Here is a 26,013-nt window from a genome sequence, read left to right as displayed (position 1 = left end):
ACAATCGGAGACAACTGGAAGTTCTAGAATGAGTTACGATCTTGCTGTCTTCTAGTTAGCGGGGCATTGCACCAAGCGGAGAATATCTTGGTTCCTATTGCTGCTCACCAGAACTGAGCCATCAACAGGATTACACCACGAAACTCACCTTGTGAAGTTGTGGGTGGTAAATTCTTCCAGATGATTCAGAGCAAAAGGAGGAAATGAATCCTATAAACATTTATATATATGAGTAACTGTTCTCCCAGGGTTGTCCCATTGATTTCAGCATGCCTATTATATAAGTGAACTGATGTGTACATAAATGTTTGCAAGGATTAACATTAAATTAAGATTAAAATTTTCTCATGGCTGCTTATAACTCCATACAGCTGATGCAACAGTCAGGAACTGCTGGGGTAAAGGAATATGCCAGCTACGCTGGTTTTCTGTGATTACTCTCACTTCGTAGAAGGAACTACTGGAAGGAGGAGAGATGGACAGGAGCTGTAGAAGATATCCCTAGGCAGGGAAGTTTGATACAGATCTCACAGCTGTTTTCTGCTGGGATAACGCAGCTGCTGTAAGGCAGATATAGAAAGAATCTCAGATGCACAACCAGATATTTTAAATGATATCGTCTGGAACTTTTTTTTGCTTTCTGGGCTGATGAAAATAAATAGCATCACTTTAAAACTTTTAATATAAACAAGTGTTCAAACTTGCAAGATGCTTTAAAACACAGAGAGTTGCACACAATGATGTGCTAAATTGTACTGTCAGGCACGCACAGAAAAGAGATGAACATGCTCTGGGTCTACAAACATGGTTTCAGAGGATGGGCCTCAATTCTTCAGTGGAGCTTCTTTGAACATGAAAATATAATACTGAACACAAATACAGACAAGCACTGCAATGATCTTGGTCTTATTTATAAATGTCCCACGGCTAGTCACCGAGTATGTCTATTATACAGTTGGGGAAAGGATTATAGTGTGATTTAGCAGGAGCCAAGCTAGCTTTAAGAAAGCTTACTCTGTTGTTGGTAATCAAGTAGCACTAAATTCAGTGCAGCTTATTTTCACAGGCCCAAAGTCAGTTCTTGGGAAGACATAAGCTACTGTAGCCAGACTGTTACAATACTTGCCTTGACTCAGAAACATTTTCAGTCTCTAAGGTCAATCATTTCTATGTCCAGAGTCTAGGTACCTTTGAATACCACCCAGTGGTTTTAGCTATGCCCAGCTTTACATGCACCAAACCCAAAGACCAGCTTTACGTAGTAAAAGCATACTGCTTTAAGCAGAACTGAGGTTTACACTTCCCTTATTTGGGTCATGCCCTTTTAATAATGGCAGAGGCAGTGTTACATACAGTTGCTTTTTAGGACAGGAAGTACCAAACAAAAAATAATACCCAGTTGAAGTGACAAGACAATAATCCCAGGAATGCTTCTGACCTCATGCTACTCTTACTAACAAATACTCCTTTAATAGCAATGAGTTAATGATATCAAGCCCTCTGTGATCTAACATACAGCATGTGAGATGACAGTGTTCAGACAGAAATACTCTATCTCCCTCAAGCTAGCTGGCTCCTATTATAGCATGGGTGTTAAACCATGCTGCTGAACAAGCTTTGGCAGCTATCATGCGAGCCTCTGAAGTGAATGAATCACAGTGGTAACGGATGATTGAACAGGGGTATATACAGCATGACCCCTTAATTTCTTTCAGAGGTTCACACTTCAAATCAATTGCAGCAAAGCAAAGCTCAAATTATATGACACCGAAAACTGAGTTCCGTTTCTTTCAGAAAAAGCCCCAACCTGCTCCTCTGTGAAAGCAACAAAACTGTAGATGGAAGAATCTGCATGTTACCAGGTATCTTGGTATTTTATTTTGACTCTGGAGTAGCTCATTGCAATATCTACATAAGAAAGAAATGGTGTCAGATTGTCTTCTAGATATTAAATGCAGGTATGGTTCATGCTTTCCTCTTCATCACATTGCAAAAGAGCATTTCTAATCTGTGACCAAGAAAAAATGAAAATTCTATCTTCAGCACTTTTAACTAGATCTAGACTAACTATACCTAACAGGCTGCTTTCCAGTGTCTGCTGCTGAAAGGGGGATTATGTCTAATTAACTTTGCTTTTACTTTTAAACAGCTTTTAGTGGAATTAAAATAAATAATTTATTGGAAGGAAAAAACTAAATCTACAAATCTGTTTTTGTCAAGAATTTAATTTTTGCATGTAGTTCACAGTGAAGAACCATCTGATTACTATGTTTCATTAACTGTGTTAAAAAAAAGACCAAGTTGTGCCTTATACTGCATAACATTCATAACATGAAATAAAAGTTTGGCAGTTTGGCCTTGTGACAGGTACTGGGAGAAAATTTTTGAAAGATATTCTTATAACATATTTACCTACACAAACCCAATCTTTCTTCATTAGAATTTTTTGTATATAGAAAAGAGCTCTAGAATTCACAAATGGCAAAAGCACAGCTGCATGTACGATCCTGCCTGATACTTGTGATGAAATGAGGAGAAAGGAATAACAGAATCTATGCCCCAGGAACAGATAGAAATTTAAAGGGTAGTTGCAGCAGACATTAAAAAAAGCTATTTGAAAGACCTATTTTTGTTGCTAGGATGCTATTGCCATCCCTTAAATATTTATTGCAAGTTCTAGGACTGCTGGTGTAATAAAAGGCACAATGCTGGAATAAAAAGCAATTCCTAAGCAATCACAGTAGCTGCTAAAAGCATAAACCCAAATGGTTGCTGAAAAAAAGAAGAAAATTCATCCTAAAACTTCAGAAAACAGAAGATAAACTGAAATAAGTTTGTCTACTTTGACAGTTGCCTGTTTGTTTTTAAACCTAGAATTTTGGGGTCACAATTTTGTCACATCAGACAATAAAATCCATTAATATTACTAAAATTTTAACTCAATTTTCTGACAGATTAAGACATCATTTATTGTAATGTCTGTTTTAATTTTGTGCCTTCTTCTGTTCCAGTAGTGGAACCAGAGTGAACAATTTCATTTATTAATTTTCATGCACCTGTGCAATGCTGATGTTTAGACTCACAAACTGGCAGCCAGGGAGTCTTTGAAATAAAAAGACATCCCTTAAAAGAAGCAAAAAATAATTAAATTAATTTTGTGTGTATCAATTTTTGTAAGACCTCTGTAACTTCTTTAAATTTCGTCTTTGCTAAATATTATCTCTATATGGGCTCTGAGAGTTTTATGTCATCTGCTGTTTCCTGTACTATCAGCTCCATATATTCCTGCATCTCTTCTCCTTTCCTTCCAAGTTCTCCATAGGCCATTCACAAACATCTCCTCTTACAATTTTCTCCTTGGTGCCAGGAGCTATGTTGCATGCTATTGCCTATTGCAGACAAAGTGTCATTGTATTAAACTTACAGCCTTGCTTTGCTCGGCCAGTTATCTGTAGTTTTAGCATATTCTCTATGGTATACCACAAGAATGTGACGCAACCCAGTATGCTGGGTTGCCCTAAAGGGAAAGGGGAAGAGGCATGCAGGGAAGATTATTCTGGACTTCCTTGTTTGAGAGGCTGCAGTGAACCCCAATTTACTTCAGTAAATCATCTTAATATTTACCGAAAGTAGTGGCAGGGAGCAGTCCCCACTTTCACCTTTGCCAAGGGCCCCTGGGATGTCTGCACATCCACACCATCATGCCATGACATCTCTGGCAAAAGGCAATATCAGATTTTTTTTTCCCAGTTAATGAAAACTCTGTGCTTCTAACATACCACTACACTGATTGTTTTGATTGAAGAAGCAAAGCAGCTGAAAAATTTTGCCATGATTGCTAAACATAAAGACTTCTCTGCCCTGCAACTAGCTGAAGAGGTGGCGTCAGATGATGATCCATAATGTATCTGAGAAGAATGCCAGAAGCCACTGCTATGCAATTATTTCATCAATGACATTGAGCCTTTGTTATTTGCAGTCATACTAAAAATGTGCATACTGTAAAGCTTTGCTTTAGATTTAGAGAATTTATGTTTTTATGGAGATGACAAGTAATTTATTAGGTTACCACTTCAGAATTTCTAATGTTGACTTTCTTCATCTATAGTTTCTAGGTTTTGTTCACCATGACAGATTAGTAGGAATGTATTATGTGTATCTGCCTTTAGAACTGCTTTTTGGTTTGGGGCAGAAGTATTTGGCAAAAAATCATTAACATGCTAAATAGTGCTTTTTTCAATTATATGAAGTAATCTTAAATAATAACTCTGCACAGAAATGCTGAATGTCTTGATGTTTAGATGTTATGACCATCAGGGGCATGATGATCCAGGTATTTTTCTTGACCTATAGAAAACAGGGAGCTGGCTTGCTGCATAAAGTTATTTCATCTGGTCGTACATTTTAATGCATGTATTTTTTAAGATGATAAATGTATAGTTGAAGTATCTTCTGCATTTCAGCCTTAAAAAAAAATCTATTTCAAAGGGCCTGTTAAAATAAATTTGTAGAAACTTCGTTTCTTGAACTTGGACAGATACATGGACAACTGTATCATGAACAGTGACTTTACAACCGAACTTTTGTATCAGGCTAGAAATCTGTGTAAATTTCTTGTAATTCAATGAAGGAACTGGGCATAAAGCAGAATCTAGCATTGATTCCAGTCCAAGTTCAAATTTCACTCTTCAGAAGTAACATGTAGTGTTTGTATACACATTACTGATACCAGGGTTTGCTGCTGTCCTTCCAGTCCTATAAAACAAAAGATGAGGTGCTCTCTCTCCAACTCTAACAATTAACTAACTCATGGCACTTTTCTGCCTTTGAAGGGCGTTAACGTCGGTATTCCAGCCAAGCTATAGTTCAGGAAATTACATTTTTCCTCCCTGAATTTCCAAATGGATAACGTGGCTCCAGTCCTCTGTTCAAGGCCGATAACCAGTGCTGCTGGAGGCTTTAGAAAGACCAGGTTTATAAAATTAAACAAGTTACTCCGTAAGCAGCACAATAAATGATGCCTGCTTTTTTTTCTTTTCTCCTGCAAAGCTCTGAGTGCCCCTAACCATTCTTCCACGCACCCCCTCTTCCTCGAGGGCCTCTGGTGCCCTCGAATGTCTCGCAGAAGGCCGCGGTACCTCCGGCCTCAGCGTGCGTTGGCCCTCATGCAAGCAGGCTGCGGGGAGCTGCTACCTGCTGAGGGAAACCATCTTCCTCTCAGAACTTAGGTCTTTCTTCTATCCTTGCCTGCTAAAGTTGGTGAAACTTGCAGTTTCCGAGGCCCCCCGGCGCCCGCATGCGAATGGCAGCCGCTAACGGCCCACAGCCCTGTCACGGGTGGGGAGGGAGTCAGGCGCCAGCTGGCGGGGCGGCAGCTCCCGCCGCGCCTCCCTCACCGCCTGGCGCCGGAATAAACGCGGCCCCTCCCGGAGAACGGCGGGGAAATACCTCCCCTGCATCCCCGGAGGGAAACGCCGCCGTTTCGCAGCGCGCCCCGTCCCCACCGCCTGGCCGAGGGGCGGGTGTCCCCCCCCCCGGCGGGGGCCGCGGGCGGGGAGGGGAGGGGAGCCCACGCCTCGAGCCGCTCCCCGCCCGGCCGCGGCGGAGCGAGCGCCTCTGGCTCGGCCGGTCCCTCCTCGCGCGCCGTAGCGATGCTCCCGGCTTGTCTGCCCGCGGAGGCTGTTTTCAAGATGGCGGCCGCGCGGGCGGCTCTGCGCGGCCGGGTTCCTGCAGCTGGGTAGAGCACCCTCCCCCATCCCCCTTCCCCTCTCCTCCCTCTCCTCGCTGCACCCCCGGCGCCGCAGCGGGCCAGGCCGGGCCGCGCACCGCGATCCGCCGCCATGCCGGCCTCGGTGCATGCATGAGAAACGTCGCCGCGCTGGTCTTTGCCGCCGCCGCCGCCATGGAGGAGCCGCCGCCGCCGGGGAGGTCAGTACCCAGCGCTGCCAAATAGGGAGCTGTGTCCGGAGAGCGGGGCAGGCCGCCTGCTGCCAGAGCGTGGCGTGGGGGGCCGGGGCCGCCGCGCCCGCGGCTGCGAGTGCCAGCCGCCCCTTCTGCGCTGCGGGGGCACGGCCGCGGGAGCGGTGGGCGGCTGGGGCTGCCGTTTTAACCTTCCCACCCCCCGGTCCCTGCGCGATGCAAGAGCTCCGGCTGCTGCTGCTGCTTCAGCGCTTCTATAAAGCGCCCACCGAGTGAGAAAGTGCTTCGATAAGAAATCTCTAGTGGCTGCGGTGGGTAAGGCAATGTTTGTGGGCACTCTACAATTAAAAACAAACCGTTTCCTCCCCCCTCGTTGAGCAGCAGGAGCAAACGGGTGTTTCTGGGGCACTCGCAAAGCCAGCTCTCGGGGAAAACTTTTACCGGCAGTCAGGGCTGGAGCCGGTGGCTCGGGAGGGTGCGGGGAGGGGGAGCAGCTGTTGGAGCCCCCCTGGAGGCTGACAAAGTGTGACCTGTGCCCGTTGAGTTGTGAACGGTGGTGCTAAAAACGCTGCCTTATGGAAGGGTGTCTGGTGTTTATAGCAGCCGTGTTTAAAACCAGGTAGGTAGGTTCTCTCTGGCGCGCCGATAAAACTGCAGGATCTTGGAGCATCGCTCCTGGCAACGTTGCAGCCGGTATTTGTCAGAAGATACAGTTTAAAAAAAAAAAAAGCAGCCCAACAACTTCCACAGACGGCTAGCGTTATGATGCCTCAAGCTTTTTGCAACTGCTGTTACCTCCTGAATGTGCTGACCTGCAGATTGTTTTTTTGCAAGTCTCCCTCTGTGCCCTGCTGAGAGATGGGGATGCAAATTACTTCATGGTCTAGTGTTTCCAACCGGCTATAGAAGTGTTGCATAAGTCCAAGTTATTAATTCCTTGGCAATTATTTCTCCTTTTAAAATAACATCCTGTTGATGCACTTCACTTCTCACTAGGAGGCATTCAGGAAACGTTTTTTAAAACGCTTGTGTGATCAATTAGTACTGTAAGGCAGTAGTCAAGCATGTTGTATTCCAGGTGTGCTGTGCAAAAAAGCTATGTGTTGTCACGTTCCTGAGATCATTCTTGGATATTGCAAGCTACTGTTTCGTACTGATGTAATAAAAGGGAAGCGGTGATGCACTCCAGTTTGGATCGAGGCTATGGTGTTGAACAATGTCTGGTTTGAGTTTTCATTAATGTATTTTAATGATTTGTTTTTCTTACGTCATGAGAATGCCCAAACCAGAAGGTATATAACAGTTAATTAGATTTAACAGAAATATTAGGAAATATAAATGCCAGTAGGGCGACTGAATTTGTAAGCTTCCAAGTTCCTTTTTACAGTATCTTCAAAGAATAATAGCGCATGTTAAGCAGAAAATGATTTAAAATTAAGCTGGTACAACAGCATGACCCTAGACCTGGGCTGCCTTCATGTAGAAGAGTAATCTGCAGTGCCTGAATGGAAAACACCCAGGCATTTCCTGTCTAGGGCCATTTCTGACCTCTGCTGGATTCTGCTTATTAAAAGACAGTTTATGCGAGTCGGATGTGGGTGTGGATAGTGCGGTGGCAACTTTACCCAGCAAATGAAAATTGAATTAGTTATTTCAGAGTGAGCTGGTGGGTGGGAAGGAGATGTCTCAAAACAATTAGGTAGCCTTAATTTGTGTAGGGTAATGCGTGTACTCCACTGTGATTCACTTCTGTATGTACTTTGTGTATCAACTTCACATCTGCTTTAGAAGAGAACTGTTTCTCTGGCTTTATGTAGTACTGCTTTTTCTTAAAAGTAATACAAGAGTAAAGTGAAGCTGTTTCAACATGATTAAAGTTGATGTAAACTTTGGAGTTATTAGGTGTTCAGTCTTATGGCTGTGAGGTCGGAATCTTGTTGAAATCAGTGGGACTGTGTGCAGGCTTGGGAATTTGAAATCCATTTGGTGGCAGATAGCTTTTAATCCTGTTTGTAGAGTAAGAATGTGTTCTTGTGATAAAGAGTTCTGGCTAGCACTGAAGGGCGCCGGTATAATGCATTCTTTTTAAGTTAAATTTAATTCTGTTGGAGAAGTACTTGGTCATTCTCATTAGCAATACACCTACATTTGTTTAAAAGAGAAAGTTTATTGATTCATTGTTGTGAGACTGCCTTCTGTGTTGGAAAACTGTGTAAGGATTCTGTGTCTTGTCAGAATATAAATGCAATGGTACATTTTGTAAATCTAAGGCAAGCACACAATATGTTCATGGCTTTTTTTTTTTAATTATATAGTCCTTAGTCCAAAGCATTTGATTGAGAATCCCTCTCCAAAAGCAAACTGTTTTTCCCAGGTCTTCCTTTCTTTCTTGAAACATAGACTTTGGGGTGGGGAGAGAGGGGAGGCAGCTCTAAACTGAAAAACGCTCAGGGAACTTATGAGCACATGTCGATTGTGAGATAGGATTGCACTTGGACATTGGACAGCCTGCAGTGGTTATGGGTAAATGAAAAGATATGACTAAAAGGTTTTGGAAAGAATTCACATTTAACTATCAATCCTTGTAACAAAGCAAACAAAGTTTTCAAGATAGATGTTTCCACTTAGACAATTCAGAATGCTAATTAAAACAGGTACATGTTTGGTGCTTCTTGGTTATGGCCTATAGGCTTTAAATTTTCCGAGCCCAATTTTAGGCTTTCCCAAGAATTTTCTGGCACGAAATCCACTATAGAGAAAAATGAGGCCTTAAGCATTTCCTTTGTTGGGATGCCAATTTTGGTGGCACTGCAAAGGCGTGAAGAGCCGTAGGGCTGCTCTAACTTGTGCCTTGATTGTTCGTAGCCCTCTTCTCCTGGCATATATCCAGTGCAGGGGGTGAAGGAAGGAGCAAGGCTGTGAATAAAGCAGGACAGAATTGTGAATTCCTCCACACTGGGGAATTTTTCAGTGGTCTGTCTATCAGATTTGTTTGCTCTATGATGACAATGAATTGGGCTGTCAGTCTGCAGCATCTGTTATTTAGGCGAAGCCTGAGGTCATGTCATGAATTGTGCTCAACCTATTCTTCTGTTTGCCAAACTATCTGTATGACCGATAGTGTATCAGCAGTGAAAGAGTTTAAAACTATTTTATTTTATCAACTTAGGATCATAGCTTCGCTGGGAAAAAATGGTTTAAGTGTACAGAGTTTTACAATCCTTTTTTTGGGGGGGTGGGGGGGTCATGCATTTAAATGAGGTAAGATGTAATCTCTATTCTTCATGTATTGCATTTTCTTGTTTACATGTGCAAGATTGGGATGAATGACTGATTACTCCACCTACGCGCAAACACCCATGAAGTGCTAGTTGAGATGTCTTTGGCATTTGTAGCAGCAAGGATTAGTCTGCGTTGTGTGGCTGCCTGAGTTGTTTTTATGTCTGTTAATTAGTGCTGTCTGTGTCAAGGTTGGTTTTACTATTATGTAAGCTAGTGATATTGGCCCTTGTGGAATGCAAACCGTGCTGTGATGAAAAACAGATGTACTGAATTTAAAGGAAAGGATAAGGGATATGCAGTAATTTTTATTTTAGGGAGCAAATTGGGATTTTTAAAGGCTTATAAAGATTCGGCTTCCCTGACAACCACGCTTCTTCAATTATATACAAACTATTCTTTTAAACTGGATTTAAAATAGATTTAGAAGACAATTTTTTTATACTACTCACTGCTAGTCAAGTAGTATGTTGACTTCTCAGCACAGGAAGATACAGTTATCTTGGTTCTTATTTCTTCAGCTGTGTGGTTGCATTTGCTGTTGTATATGCCATTTATGTCTGCAGGGCTATTACTTTCATTAAGTTTTCTTCTGCTCTCAGGTGTTAACTGCATTGATGCGTTGTTTATCCTGTAATCTATTAACTAAATAATTTTTTAATTTTTAAAAATAACTTAGAAGCTTATTAATTTAAAGAACTGATAATTGTCCCATGCTCATCCTTGGCCAACTGCAAACATAAAGCCAAACCAGAATGTTTGCTCTTAACACCTGAGTTTGAGTGTTACTGTGTTGTTAAATGTGCACTCATGTCCAGTCCAAGAACCCTATATGTAAAATCACATCAGCTTGCCGTGAACCCTGGTCAGGTTTATTCTGTATCTAGACAAGATGGGAAATAACTTTATTGCCCTGATGAATGTCTGCTGCTGTCATGAGGTAGAAGGAGGAAATTAATTCTGTTCCTTCCATGTCCTGCTAACGTTTAATGGTATTGACTGTCTTATGTTGCTTTCTAATGTGGTATACATGTATGATTTATTCTGACCTTGGCTTATGTGTGCTGCTGGTTTACTTGCTGATGGCTTCTCTGAGAGTAGTATTTGTAAAGGTTTTTATCATTTTAGCTATGAAACATCCATCCAGTAAGTGGTAACAAGGCCACAGTTACTTATGCCTCTGTTACTTCTCGGTTGCGCCATAGAACTCTCTGTGGGCATGTCCATTGCGCATTTGGGATGCTCCAAATAGTTCACAGAGTACTGCAGCTCCGTTGCATGGTCTGGGTTTTCCAAAGGTCGTGGATTAGTAGTCCAGCATCCAGTGCTTAGGCACCACCTTCCACTAAAAACATATTTAACTTTTAATGCTTCTTTACCTTTAGGGTTCCTGTAGACGCTGACTTCATCTAAAAGATTAACTGAAACTTTGGGATCAAAACTAGTTGTCAGCTTTTTCTTGTCTAGGAATGGAACTTTCTGCCAGAAGAGTAAAGTCTGTGCATGGGAGAGGGGGGGAAGAATGGCCTGTTATCTTTTATCCTAGGTCTGTGTCTTTCCCAGTTTATCGCTGTTGTATATGGTATACTTATAGCTGAGCCTAGCAGCCTAACGCTTTCTGTCGTAGTATCTCTTTTCCCAGTAGTATGTAACTTTTCCTGATGTGGTTTAAATTTTCCTGAAAATCCATCGAGATTTGATAGTATAGAATTTTCATAAGTAGTTATTAATTAAATATACTTTATTTTTTAGGTGTGTAGCTTGAGTAGCTTGAGACCTTGGGATCTGATTTGTGCATGTGCCAAGAATTTAACTGCAGCGCTTATCCTTTGGATTTATACTGTGCTTTGTAATGCTCAACCATCTTTACCTTAGTGATGAAAATGTATTTCAGGGCTTCTCATATTAAAAAAAAAAAGAAAAGATAAAGTGCTGTTCCTGGAAATTGCAGTTTAAAAAAAAATATTTTTTTTCCCAAAGATGGGTTAGGATATACTTGAGGTTGAAAAAGTAGCACTAAGGATGAAGCATGGTGACTGAAACCAATTAACACTTTGGCATTAGTTGTTCTGAGGCATTGAAGAGGAGAGAGCTGGATACTGGCTGGGCTGGGTGAAGCTCTCTTAACTCCTACCGTTCTAACCTTTGATCCATTTGGAGCCTCACCTGGTAGGCTTAAATGTGGATACGTGACAAACCCATCAACATTTTCACACTTTTTTACACAGTCTGTTGTTCTTACTGAAATAACATATGGTACAGTTTTAATCAAATAATCTATTTGTGAATGGGGGAAAAAAAGCTCAGAGATGAAAGTGCATGCATATTCTCTAAATGCTGTTATGTCATAATCCAAACTTGCATGAAAATTTATAATAATCCAAGATGGAAAAATTAGTTAACCTTTCTCTGCTTCCAAATTTGCTAGTAAAAAAAGAACAGGAAGTTCTGATTATTATTTTTTTCTGAGATGAGAACATGAAGAACTGCCAAAACTGTTATAAGAGCTCTATTTTATTTATTTTTTGTACTTATTTCTAGTTGGTATAACTTGCAGAAGAAAAATTACTTCCTTGGATCATTTAAATAGGTCTCAATAGCTCTTATATCTGCTTGCAATAAAAAGATGTGATTAATACTAATTTGCATTTTGCTTAATTTATTTTTAGCTCATTGTTTGATGATTTCTGTTTGAAGTTTACCATATTTTTATACTAAGTTAAAAGGTGCTTCAACACCTTTCTGATGTTTCAGTAGCCTTTGCTACATTTTTCTGTGACTGTGTCTTTCTGTCCTAAATATAATAATCAAGCACTTAGAAGCTTCTGCCCAAGAATATAGGAGAATGTGGGGGAAAGTGTCAAAGTATTAGTAATTTACAAAACTGACTGTTGTAGTTTCCAGATCTTGAGAAGCAGAAGATTTTGTTTGAATTTCTCTTAAAAGAAATACTGCCAGTCAATACAGTAGGGCTGTAAGGAACTTTGTAATGGGGGGAACTGGCTACAGTCAGTCGTGTGCTTGAAGCGTACTATAGAAATGAAGTGTGTTCACACTTGCTGGGTCCTTCTGTTCTAATTGAACAGTTTAATTAAGAGTTACCAAGGGTGAAAAGATGTCATTGGGAATTAATTAAAGATTAACTGTTTAGCTCTAAGCTTTACATTAGTCTTTTCCCCAATAATGACTTTTTTTTCCTTGTAGATTTCTGCAGAAATAGTGGTTGTTCTGTCACAGTGAAGTCTTGCTCCAAACCACTGCCAATCATGCAGCAGAAATACTTGCTTTGTACTTCTCTCAGGCCTTAGCTGATCTGGGATTTATTGTACTTGGTGCTTAACTGTTAGCAGGGCTGTTGTAGCGTAAACCCATAGTTTGCAAGCAGGTGGCAGGATGTATGTCAGGGCTTCATAGCAGCATTGGGTGTTTGCATTTGTGCAGCCATGCTACAGGTTAGTCTTCAAAGATAAACAAAGCATAAATAGTGAGCAAAGCATGGCTACTACAGGGCTACTATTACATTCTGACTATTTACCAATGAAGTTGTAGTGTTTCTGTAATTATTTCTGTGTTGATGACCCCTTGTTCATAGGTTAATTTATAAATAAGATACTGGAATTATGTAATTCAGTCAGTTCTTGGTAGTGATACAGGTATTACCTTAAGCATCTTCCTGCCTAAGTATTTTGCTTTTATCATTACTGCAAGTAAAAAATTACATTAGTTTTGCAGCTGACCCAGACTAGAAATTACTATTTTCATCTCCTAACATCCTTCTCTTCCCCCCCCCCCCCCCCCCCAACAAGGAATATCTGTCATATGAAACTTGCTAGCATAACATTAAGTACATTTGGTTGCTTAATTAAAATTAAAGTGGTTGAAGTTGGAAAAATCCTGCTAACAAAGACATTCCAGCTAAGCTGGATTGTTTTGGCAGCACCAGTGAAGGACCAGGGTCGGTACTTCCAGTTACTCTTGTGCATCTTGGGCACTGGTGACTTCTGGCAAAGTGTCAGTGGAAAGCAGAAAGGACAGTCATCATGGCATCACATCTTATAAATTGCTTCAGCTGCAGCCAGAAGAGAGTGACCGAGGGCACAGTTTTACATTACACTCAACATGTTGGAACAGCAGGTTGCTTTCTTCCCCTGGTCTTTCCCCAAGAAGCAGCCAAGCTCCTCCACTGCGTTCTTTCTGGATCTAGTAGTCATGTGTCTGTGGAGTTTTCACTTCAGCTTATTATCTGATGGGTAACTGATGCACCAAAAAATTAATGGGGTTTTTCCCCCATCAAATTGGTGACTGAGTTCACACGATTGTTGGCTTCTCTGCAGAGGGGCCAGGGATGCGCAACCTGCGAGACAAAAGGCACACTGTAACATGTTCCCCTTCTTGTGTCAGCTTACTGTGACTATAGTCTTGGTAGTTTCTGAGGCTCTTTACTTCATCGCTGTAGAAAATTGTGTGAATAAGCTTCATTACATTTCATACTCAATTTAGAAAGTTTTTTAATATTACTTCATGTTATTTGTGCTCTTACAAGCTTCTCTGCTGTAAGCTGTTCTAATGAAAACAGATTCTGTAGAATTTGCATCTGCAGACTTACTTGCTGAAAGAGAAAAGCGCTTTTTTTCAGTTAGCGGCAGCAGTAAATGATAAAACTACTACCTCTGTTATAAATAAATTCTACCGTCCCCTGCCCAAGTGCTACCTTTTTTTCCCCAGCACACTGGTTTTTCATTCCTAGACTATAGAGACAATTGATAATGTATCTTGCCTTTCCCTCATTCCTCTGGGAGGAACAGCTGAACTTGAATATGAATATTTCTTAAAACTGAAGTTGTTATACTATTTCTTCTTTAAAATGTTATTTTGAAATACTTAGTGAATACAGAAAAGCCCTAGTTTTCTGCTTTAGAATGTTGTTTTAAGACAACAACATGACAAAATATTTTTTCGTTTCCTCAGATTACTTCCAGGCATTATCTTTAGCATCTCCGTTTTCTTCAAACTTTCTTGTAATTTTAAGATAAGTTTCAAGGGTTTTTTTTTCCCCATTCATTTTAGCCTTGACATTGGTGTGCCTTACATAATATCTGCTTTTATGGTTAGACAAATTGATGAAAGGTTGAATGTGACCCTCATAAATATTAGCTTTCAGAAGAGATGGGAAATGGATGCATTTGATAGGTAGGATTAGCCACCTCCTGTAGAAAGGAAGAATAATGCAGATATAAGGGTGATCATAGGGATATACTAATGGAGTTAGAGAAGTGTGCTTGAAAAACAGGTCCTGAGAATGAAAGGAATTAGCAGTCTTGATTTTTACTTACCAACTGCAGGAAGAATTATGAGTGCTTTAGAGAACAATGTTTTTATTTTGTGCTTCCTCTCTGCCTTTTTTTTTTTTTTTTTTTTTTTAAATACAGCTTTCATGCCAGAAGAGATGATACTCTGAAGCTCCCGTTTTGCACTATGAGATTGCTGTTAGGTGTTTTTCTGCCAGGGTTTATTGTCAAGTTAAGTTATCCAGATGCCTCTTTTCTAGAGTAAAGTAATGTCTCCAAGATCCTTGTGAGCTGGAAACTTGGAACACCAAAGCTTTTGTTGCTGCTCTCCCCCAGCTCAAAGTTGCTTTCAGTGCTTTTTGTTCTACTGGTGGGATGTGGCATGGGTCTGTGTGCCCTTCTTTTCTCTAAAATTTGGGAAGGCAGCAGGTAACAGATACTCCTTCCAGTTCCTTACCCGAAACCATGGGTATTCATTTGCCAAACAGTGATTTCAAGAGGGATAAAGTTTTTTTTTCTCAGGAGGAAGCCGATCCAGGCCTTAATAGAGACGCAGTGCTTTTTACAATTCTAATTGCATTCGCCCTTCATAATTTGAAAGCTTTTCTGTTTTTATAAGATTTTTACACTAGAAGAACTTTTAAGAAGGAGTGTATCTGTAATTTATTTTTGTGGTGGTGATTCTCGTTCAAAAAAACCTCTAAAACTTGGTGCTTTCCTATAGCTTACCCAACTTATCTTAAGGATAGCAAATTAAAAAGCCAGACATGTCCTTAGTTTCAAGTCAAATTTAATTATATTGTTAAAAATCTTATCAAGTATATTACCAAGTTTGTAACACTAAGTCCTATTAATATGTTAGTAGCAATCAGAAGTTATTGGTGATTAAGATTTAAGACTGACTGCTCGGAAATGCTGAGCTCAGGCACTTGAGATTCAAATGTGAATGCAAGGTCAAGTATCTCCATTACTGTATGTCAGTATTAGGTTTTAATGTGAACAATATTTTTTTACTGTCTCTGCAGGTATAGTCACAATAGGAATACATGACACATACACCATGTAAATGTCCGTGCTAGTCACAGAATTTTCGTATCTAGTTAACCAGGCTATTTCCCCCCCCCCCATAACACTGTGCCAAATTTACACAGGATGTATTTAGCAGAAAATACAGTTTTATTTGTACAAACTGTGAGCAAATTCCTGCTGCTCTGTAATAAAAAACAAATAATAAAAAACCCACAAGATTTGTTTCTTGATTTTTACTGAAGGCTTCCTCAGAATTGCACTTACAGTCCTTCTTACTTCAAGGTTTTTTGTTTCTTTTGCTGCCCTTACAGCAGTTTATAATAACTGCTTTGAATGCAATAGCTGCAAGCACGCACTTTTAGTATTCAAAAATGTAGCAGATCTTTAAGAGAAGACTGTATGCAAAATGGGATTTATAGTCCTTTCTGCTTTCAGTTCAGGAAGTTTTCAGAACCAAGTCCATTCATTTAAGTTTATAGCTTCCCTCAGAACAGGGAATCTTTAAAAGGCGATTAAAAAATAGGAGTGTGTGATGCTTTCATAATGTTGGAACGTAATACAAGTTTACACCAGATAGCAGTCCTGTACTTTAGCAGAATTTGAGTTCATTTCATCTTAACTTGTTTTCCTGATTAGGTTGTCTAATCCTCAGTCTTAGCTTCCCAAAGAGCTACAGGTTGATTAATGAAGTTCCTTCCCTGGGCTGTTGGTCCAAGAGTACTGTCACGTTCTCTTGTGCTATGCAGATAAATCGAAACCCAGTGCTGCCCCACAGAAGAGAGGTTAGAGCTGCTGATTCCAGAGTTGTGTTGTGTGTGGTGTTTAGCAGCTCTAACTGGATACCGTTTTGTTTTTCAGTTTGAACAGATGCAGAGATGGTTACCTAAAAATCCTGTTTGCTCTTTGCATTGCCAGCAGCTGCCAGATGACGACAATTTGCAATTATGTTCTTGTCAGAATATTGTTTATCTTTGAAATAGAATGGTTGCAATTACATTTAGGGAGAGCTACCCTAGCTTTAAAAAGATTTGATTGGCAATGTGTAGCACTTATGTTTTCTGCTACCTTAGCCTGTTCTTAGTAATGCACATTGTCAATTAGTTGATGAAGCGTTGTCTTCCTACATACTTTAATTATCGAGCTGAATCCCTGTGAAGGAATTTATGTTTGAAAATTAGACACTTGCCTTTTAAACAAAGACACTGAGTGTCAAGAACAAGTAGTTGGTAGTTTGGTGGTGGACCTTGTACAGATCTTGCAGTTCTCTATATGGAAATGGCAGGGTGCCATGGGAAGTGTTGAGAAAGACCCTAACTGAAGTGTGAATGGTGTAATGCCTTTGATACTGCAGGAAGATGTTTACGGCAGCAGCCTGTGGAGCGCCCAGCTTCATAACTGTGGTGGTGGGTGATTACCCTGGCTACTGTGTTTTAATTGCCTAACTCGGATTTATTGCTATGTGCTTGTAGTCCAATCACATGACCTCTGCTGCTCCGATTCCCAGCAAGCTTTTAAACTGTGTGTGGCATGATAAGCAGTGGCCGAACCCGAGTTAATTATCTAAGTGCCTAATAAGTTCAAACTTCTGCTTATGGGGATCAAGGGTAGCTGTTATAAAGGGAAGATTAAAAAAAATGTTTTCCCCATATAGCTGTCACAGTTTTTAGCATGACCTCTTATTATTGGTTGTTACAAACTTTTAAAGTTTGAGTAATGCTTCAGTAAAGTGCAAAAAGTTTATACCGGTTAAAAATCATACTCTTCAGTGTGACTTTAGCCTACTTAATTTTAACATGTCCCCATGTGATCTTCAGTGGTCTTTTCATGTGTTCATTTATTTTTAATGATAAATGACTGTATTTTTTGAAAGGCTCATGGCCTTCATCAAGAGCAACAGTTACCAGACTTCTTGCTCCCTGTCCTGTTGCTTCAGATTTCACAGGCCAGTTTTTCCCCTCCTATTTTTGTTTGCAGGCCTTCAAAAATCTAGAAGACGTATCTCAGTTTTCATGACTGAGATTGTAGATATATTGCCAACACTTAGACTCAGTTAACCCCCCCCCCCCCCCAAAATAATAATCCTGTTGTCATCTACATATGCAAATTGAAGAAATTCTGTATTCTGTTTATTCAGATTCTGGTTGAAGTGCACCTTGGTGTAACACACCGTAGTTGTTGGAAACATTCTTGGTTATTATTTTTTTGTTGCATTTCAGAGCTGTCAAGATGTTTTGTTTGAGTTGGTTTTTTTTTTTTGCCATATTGCTCTTGCAACTCTCCCAGTATTCCTGATTTATGCATCCTGGCTACAGTCTCTTCTATATTCCTAGGGTAAAATTGATAAGAAGCATTTTGTTCATTAAAATTGGGGATGAGACCAGCCTGTAAACAGACTGATTTGAAAACTATGTGCTTCCAAGTTTTCTCGTAAGCATTGGGTTTAAACTGTCCTTGGCAAATAGTAACTTCAGTTGTCACACTTTTAGCTTTCACTTTTTTGGGTATATGCCCGATTAAGATTAGGATGGTTTTCACTGGCTGTGGGGGAGAAAACCTGCAGTTCTTGGTAGCAAACAAGAAATCAGCTTTGATTAATGTTTCCTAACTCTGGTTGCAACAGTATTTAGGAACCAACAATTCTGTGTAATAACCAATACTATAATCTGATTTAGGTTTGCCAGCAGTGCGTTTTATAGGTTTGCAGATTTAATTAGTCTTTGGTTCATAAAAGTAAATAGCACACAAACATTACAAATGCTATGTCAGTAATCTGTTAAAATTATAACTGGTTTTAATACCAGAGGTTTTCTGCTGATGATCATGTGTGTCTGGTGTCATCTGGATGAGAAAAATTGATACCAGCATGACTAAGCTGATGTAGTTGCTTTAGTTCAGACCCTATGTATCTAGTGCATTGTTGCACAATAAGGCTTTCACTGATGAAACTGAGTCTTTGTGTTCACTGGCATTGATTTGAGCTCCGAGTTGAGATACAGCCTTTGCACACAAACCCTAAACTGAGCATGCTGAATTTTTAAGCTTGAGTTGCAAGCTGTGCCGCCTTCTCTCTAAGCAGACCAGCCTGCTCCAGTTAGATCATCTCGTCAGCTGCTAACAAGTGGTTCTGTAGAGCATGATTGCTGTTTTGTGATGTGACTTCTAGTGCTGCATGTTTTGTGATAAATCTGCTATGTTTTTTAACAAATTAAAGAATAGCTTACTAAATTACCCAGGATGCCCCCCCCTCCCCCCCTAAATGTTAAGTAATGCATGCTGGATCCCACTGTATAGGTATGTATGTTACTCATGTGTGAGATTGGAGGGTGTTTTGAGTATTTTTGGACTTCATGCTCTCTGATCGAACTAGCAAGAAACAAACAAGGTAGTGACTGTTGAGGAAAGACCCAGCAGCCTGGTGAAGAGGTTTGATTGTTAGACTCTTAGCAGAGGTTACTCACTTAAAACCAAAACAAAACCAGTGTTTTCACTGGTCTTTTATAGCGAGGTAACTTGTCCGAGTTTAAAACTGCCTTGGAACTGAGACCTAATGTGTGTGCTGCAGGATCCGCTCTGCCAGGCCCTGCAAGAGCATCAGCACCCCACCCTGCGCCTTGCCAGGCCAGTGAGATCATTGAAAAAATAAATAGTTCTGTAAGCACTGGAACTAATGACTTCTTGTTTCATGTGGTTTAGTCTCTTGTGGTTGATTTGTCTTTGGCAAAATCAGAAGGGTGTGCTCTGCCTGAAGTTTTTTTCTGCAGTAGGGATGTTTGCAGGAGTTCTCAGAAGTAAAATTTTTCTGTTGTCCAAGAATATATAAACTTGTGTTCTGCTTTCGCAGTTCAGCATTTACAAGATCCTTTTCTCTTATTTATCCACCTGTTTTCACAAGATCTGTAGGAACAGATTAAGACTTCTTTGTTTTATTTGGCCAGTAGTGGTTAATTAAATCAGACTGTTAGAAGACACACAAACAGCACAATTTTCCAAGGCAAGGAAACTAAGCTAAAAGTATTGGTGATTCTGAGTGATTGTCATTATACCCAAATTCACTGTAGGGCTCTCCTTAGACTACAGGTGGTGCTCTGGTACCACCCGAGTCCTTCATCTACAATAGTTGGTGAACTTGCCTACTGCCTTCTCAAAGCTGTAATGTGAGAAGAGTAATTTCACACACTAAATATTTCCATGGCTTTGCAGAAAACATAACTGTTCTGCATGTTAAGGTATTTATTTCTCTTTATAGCTAAAGGCAAAGAAAAAGTACAGTATCTGATTTTTTTTTTTTCTTGTTAGCCTTACTGCTATTCTACTGGCTGGCAATATTTGGGCTTATTTCTTCCTGCAGACACTCAGACTCATTCCACCAGAGCATGAGTAATGTTCATCGTCTGCCTCAAAAATAGTAGCAAGTAAAATGTTGTTTGTGATTTCAAGTGAAATTAAAATTGACGTTATCATGTACTGATGCTAGTCTTGCACTGTCTGATTTAGGTCGAATGTTTCTTTGCCTCCATGTCTTTTACCAGAGTCAAGATGGTGTTATTTGCATGCCTGCTTCAGAAATAAAATATGTGAAGAGATGGAGGCAAAGTGCATTTTTTTCTTCCTCCAAGCTAGAGTGGTGCATGTTCTTCTCCCAGATATATGTTAAAGCAAGAGAGTTGCATGTATGGCACAGGTGGGGAGTGGTGAGGATGAGAGGACTATGCTGGGGTGATGGGTCCCATATTCTGAGAGATGGCAGAGGTCTCAGTGCCACTTTGAGCTTCAGCCTACCCATGGGACTCAGTCAGTTAGGGACTTGTTTTGGCCTTGGGATCCTCTCCTCCTCCTCCCCTTTTTTTCCCTTCTCTGTATTTATCCTGGGTAGATAAGCATCAGTTTGGTATAAAGGGATAGTGAGAGAAACTAAAAACCCATCCTGCTGCCATCTGCTTTCCCCTGAAGCCTGAATTGACCAGAGAATTTCATTATTTTGTGGGGCTTTTTTAACATTGTGAAGAATTCAAATGATACGTTATTGGTGGGGCAATGATACAGTTCACAGATTGTCTTAAAATACCTTGTTTCCATATATGAATTTAAAATTTCTTAATACATCAGTGAGCAGCATAAAATGTACTGAAGTTCAGTTGTTCACATTCTGAGAGCAGTTTCGTTGCTGTGTGTCACTTGATCGTGGAGAGGAGATCTAGCTATTAGTGGTATTGTGCCCAAGTGCCACTCTACTGAACTAATCTTATTTGGTGGGACAGAGCAAGTGTCCAGGGGGAGGGAAAGGGTATCTGACATGATTACTCATTTATTGTATTTGTTGTATTTTATTTTTAAAGCAAGTCCTAGTATAAGAGTGCATGCCCCACATTGTGGTTGTTTCACATCTGACCTCTTCTTATGAGAGGAAGCTGGCACTGGAAGTTGTCTTTGAGCTTGCCCATATTTTACATACGAAAACCGATGGCTTTTCCTTTTTTTGCCATGGGAATTTACAAATAGGTCAGCTCCTGGCTTTGGCTTAGTGGGCAGTTGTGTGAGTGCCAGAATAGACTCAAAGGAAAGGCTACAGGAGTTTTTGGCTGGGGAGGAGACCAAAATCATAGCAGTCTGGACTTTGATTGTCTTGTTCTGCAATGGAATTGTGCCATAGCTAGGGTTAACTATGTGATACCATGCAGTTGTTGTTTTGTTGTTCTGATTTTTTTTTTTAAGGCCTGTACCTCACTGAAGGAAAAAAGTTACTCTATAGTTTTATCTTTGAACAATTTAAATCAAAATAGTTTAGAGTTTTGGAAAATTACAAAGACAAGTCAGCATTTTTTAAATAATGAAATAAATTACAGTTTTGTAATACTGTATGTAATGCTACTCTGCAGTGTTTGCCAATGCTGCTAGATGTAATAGCAATGAAAGGTCCTACCTGGGGTTGGAAAGCTATTGTGTTGGATTCTGTACTGACATAGGTACTAATCCTGCAAAAATACATGCTTTCTGTTGAATTCAGTGATACCGCATCCAGTGGTTAAGCTGACCATCTGGATTTGGAGTTTGAAGAACATATATACATTATTTTAATTTCGTGTTTGCATGAGCTCTGAGGGTTTTTTTTGAAGTATTACTGGTATTTTCCCAAAGTGCCAAAGTAATCGAGGCTAAAAAGTTACTATACAAACCCTGTTATTTTTTTTTGCTACCAAAAAAAAAAAGGTTCTAAGGTTAAACCTACTTAATATTAAAATCAGTGAAAAGTACGTAACATACATTTAGGTCTCCTGTGCTAGATAGAAGTTTTGTGAAGGGTGGAGAGCCTTTTCAGTGAACTTAGAAGTTGCCTTCATGATATGCACAAGTTAGGGGGTGGAAGATAGAAGGGAAGACCTCTGCTGTTGTCTCTGCCGCTGATTAGATTGACTGGCTTGCATTATGTTAGTATTTTTGAACCTTTGTTTGTTTTGTGTACCTCTTAGTTTAGGCTTGCTGCAAGTTTTCTCAGAAACAAATATGTTACATACACATTGTGTTCTCCTAGTGACACTCTGGCTATGCATCCATTTTGTTGTATGTTGCTTATACTTTGCTTGATTGGAAAGTTGCCCTTATGGGTGTGAAAAAACTTTGGTAAATATACATGGCTGTGTCAGGAAAATGTAGAAGGTTGACTGTGGTTGGGATTGATGGATTAGCTTTCTAAACAGATATTGCAAGGAAAAATTCTTTAACATCGTGGTTTAACTTGTTCTGTACAGGAAAGAATGCAAATCAGAAGATGCTACTTGCAAGATCTCTGAATCTGACCCTGAGGAATTATCAGATGAAGCAAGTGCTGACGCCTTCTATGGAACTTCTCCTCCTAGTACACCCCGCCAGATGAAGCGTATGTCAACAAAGCACCAGAAGAATAACGTTGGGAGACCTGCTAGCCGTTCCACTTTGAAAGGTAGGTGTGGTATTTTGTTGTTTGTTTTTTTGTTTTTTTTTTTCCTAAAATGACCATAAAGTCATAGTAGTAGCCCTTCATTACTTGACAGAGGAGATATGCAGAAGATGGAGTGAGATACTGAGGTGCAGTGAAAGGACAGGAGGCAGCTGTCCTAAGTTGCAGCAAGGGAAAACTCTGGGTATTAGAAGAAAAATTTTACCATGAGAATGGTCAAAGAGTGAACAGTTTGCCAGAGAGGTGGTTGGGTTGTTGAATCTCTATCTTTGGAGATTTCCAAAGATTTCCAACTGTATAAGATCATGAGTAAGCTAAACTAGTTTTGAAATAAACCCTGCTTTGAGCAGGAGGTTGGAAGAAATGACCTTCAGAGGTATTTTCCAATCAAATTTTTTCTGTGCTTCTGTGGTCTCTAGTAATGGCGTAGTTGCCTCTCTGCCCCAATTTCATGTTCTGAAGCACTTCACAGTCTGTTTTACAGAAAAATAAAGTTTTCAGTGGTTATTCTTTACTCTTCAGTGTCAATGAAGCAATTAAATTGTAGTTACCACTGTTTACTTCTGTTGATGCTTTAGTCATAAAGTCATAACTGGGAAAAAACAAAAGATACTTGCTGTATGTTTTTTTCCTAATGTTACTGAGTAACGACATCTAATACTAAATAAAACATTTTTAGGTTAAAGTATGAATTTTAAGCTTTTCTTTCTTTAATTTTGAGCAGATATAGAATATGGTAATTGCTTGTTGAAAAGATAGTTTTAAAAAACATGTGGTAGCTACATCTTTTCAAGCTGCCCTTCCAAGAAAAAAAGAAAAAATTGTGCTGTTTTGGTTGTTTTGCTCAGCTTGTGATGGGGGCAAACCCCCCAGTTTTTAAGATTCTATGTTCAGTATTTTCATACAGAATTATACCTAGGTTTGGTTGGGGTTTTTTTGGGGGTGGAAGTGGGCGGGGTGTTCTTTGTTTTTAAGAAAAACCATGTTAGACACAGTTATTTGCTGGAGTCGTTATGGCAGCTTGACTATTGCCAGTTAATATTTTGGAAGCCATTTTTTAAATCGCTTCAGAGGAAGTGGGAAATGTTATCACAAAGTGCATTTACTTGCAAGGATTACATTTTCAAGGTGAAGTGTAGGGGAGAAGAAGGTAAATGGTTTAGTGTGAATAAGGGAATACAGTCTATTCTTCAGTTTCACAGAGTTGTGGAGTGCAAGTTTCTAATAAAAGAAGGGCTCACACAAACATCTTCCAAAGCTTTTGGTTCCCTTCCATTTCATACAGCCTCTGAATAATGTCACTATGAAGAAAGCATTCACCAGAAGACCTCTTCCTTAAACTAAATTGAAGAGAGAAATCTTGTTATACTTGCCAGTTAGCTGTGTAGGCATTGGAATTATTAAGCTACTTTTATTGGCTTTTAGTTGTGCCTTTTGGCTAAGTTAAACTCTTTTAATGAAACGTTAACCTTATGTAGGTCTCTCTCTCACTACTTGCAAGGGGAATGGTTCTTGCTTCTGGAATAACAATATCCTGTTCTTGGTTGCTGTGAGTGTATCTTTAAAATATGTTTGGGTTTGGTTTTTGTTTTGTGGGTTTTTTTGGTATGAATTGGATGGTGTTACATTGCGTAAAATATCTTTTCTGGAAAGTTCATAGTTCATTTTGTTTAACTTTTTCTGAGATTATACGTATAGGCAATTTATTCAGTATGGGGGGGGCGGTGCAGGGAAGAAACCCACCCCAAAACTAACAACTTCGAAGTGGACTAGTTGATTGACCTGGAATGGGTGTGCATATGCTATTATTGGAGATTGAATTGGTTTTACTTCAGTGAGAGAATTCATTCGGGGGTTAGTTTGATGTAATTAATCAGTTTAAAAAAGTAAATTTGAAATAACTTTTCAGACATTTACATATAACACAGATTTAATATATCTTTATTTAGACAACTGAAAGAATTTTGGGCACTAGGGCCTTGCTTACTTGCTTCTCCAATGTTTGTTTAGTTTCTGTCACACCAAGTTTTTTATAACTTGCATTTAGTATCGAAAAATAAACTGATGCAATAAGCTGTTTAAACTTGTTTCTGAATCGTTTCTCCTGCAGCCCAAGACCCATGGGATTCACATTTTCTAAGCTAACTGCATTTCAAAGTTGCTTCTAAGACATAGGTGTGTCTCCTACCTGTTTTTGTGACTCGGAGGGTATGGAATGTCAGTCCAGTGATGCTTGCTTACTTATTGAAGTGTTAGCTCCTTGGACTATGTAAAAAACAGTGCTCCTGTCTGCTTTTTAGTATGAAACTTCTGCAACTTCATACTTGAAGGGGAACCTCTGTCCGTCCTACTTTCTTACCCCTATCAAGTTCCTTAAGTTCGTTTTGTCATTTTTTCTTTTTTTTTTTTTTAATGAGCTGTTTAAGGTCTCAGACTCTACCATCTATTGGTTGCTCCCTCTCAACAACCAATTGTTGCTTAGTCATGAAACCTACCTGCCCCATGTAGCAGTAAAGGTAATTGTAACGCAAAATTTGTTAGTACAGCTGAATGTGTTTTACAAATTAATTTAAGCCTGTATTACAAAACTGCAATAAAATGAGAAGTAGGAGCTCTTACAATTATAACACTGATACTCATTTATTACAGAATTGTTGGGTATATTTGAATCATTGGCACCTGTTTATTTGATAAAATGAGAGGATTTTGAAACAATTTGTAGATTATTGTGCCTGGGCTTTGTTAAGAATGATGAATATTTAAGTATTAGGACATTTTGGATGTCTAACAATGAATAATATTTTTAACTTACCTTTCTTTCAATGTGTTTTGGTGAGGTGGAGAATCTGAAGATCAATATTGAAGGAGAATAACATGTTAAAAATACAAACCGAAGGGGTTTATAGGACCTCCTGGTAGCTAGAGTGTAAGTTCAGAAAGTGATCTTTAAATGTGCCAAGGTTTTCATTTATTTTGCAAGGTTACCAAAATATTTAACATCGAAGTGCTGTTAAAAGTTGATCCATTCCTAAACTACCTCACAGTCTGAGGGGGGTATTTATGTGTGTGTGTTTCATCTCTGCCAACCTCCTTCATCTTCCTTCTTCTTTCCTGCCAATGCAGAACACGTCTTCCCGCTCCTTGCCTGTCCTAGCTTTTTGGGCTGTTGCTCCTCACGGCAGTGCCAACTGTGGTGTGGAATTCAAGCTGATACGCTCAGTGGGACTTTTAGTCTTGTGTTCTGTGTGGTGCTGGTTAACCTCACAAGTTAGTAACCAGTGAGGGTGAGGTACTGCTGTCTGACAGTAGTGTTTGAGTAGATAAAGGTAAAATCAGTGATAGTGAATTCTATAGCAGGTTTCTTAGAAGCACTGGTAGGCTTCCGTTTCCAGGAGGAAACTGTGTTTGAGTTAGGTTTTCATGTCAGCTGCTGTTGTACTTGGTAGCTGTTCAGAGAAAGATGTATGAATACCTGAAATAACAGTAGTATAAGAGGCATTAATGAAGTCCATATTTGCAAGAAACAGTTTCTGTGATGATTTTGTGATTCTTTTTTTTTCTTCC

General features: G+C 39.7%; 1 protein-coding gene across 11 annotated transcripts in view; it reads left to right on the top strand.

Moving 5' to 3' along the window:
• Positions 1-1,650: 1,650 nt before the first annotated feature.
• The window catches only part of MAP3K4 (mitogen-activated protein kinase kinase kinase 4), a 79,488-nt gene continuing 55,125 nt past the window's right edge, over positions 1,651-26,013 (top strand). For 9 of the 11 annotated variants that reach the window (XR_011325368.1, XR_011325367.1, XR_011325370.1 and 6 more), the window contains exons 1-2: positions 5,282-5,928; positions 22,262-22,452. Coding sequence is in view for 6 of the 11 variants with exons in the window: in XM_069786904.1 (XP_069643005.1) it covers positions 5,297-5,928; positions 22,262-22,452 (823 nt within the window). In the remaining 5 variants the exon portion in view is untranslated. Of the gene's footprint in view, positions 1,959-5,281; positions 5,929-22,261; positions 22,453-26,013 lie in introns of those variants that run through there. The other 2 variants (XM_069786905.1, XM_069786907.1) reach the window with 2 other exon arrangements.

The sequence above is a fragment of the Haliaeetus albicilla genome, chromosome 7 (genome assembly GCF_947461875.1).
Source record: "Haliaeetus albicilla chromosome 7, bHalAlb1.1, whole genome shotgun sequence".
NCBI classification, from domain to species: Eukaryota; Metazoa; Chordata; class Aves; order Accipitriformes; family Accipitridae; genus Haliaeetus; species Haliaeetus albicilla.
This window is presented reverse-complemented; position numbering and strand designations above follow the sequence as displayed.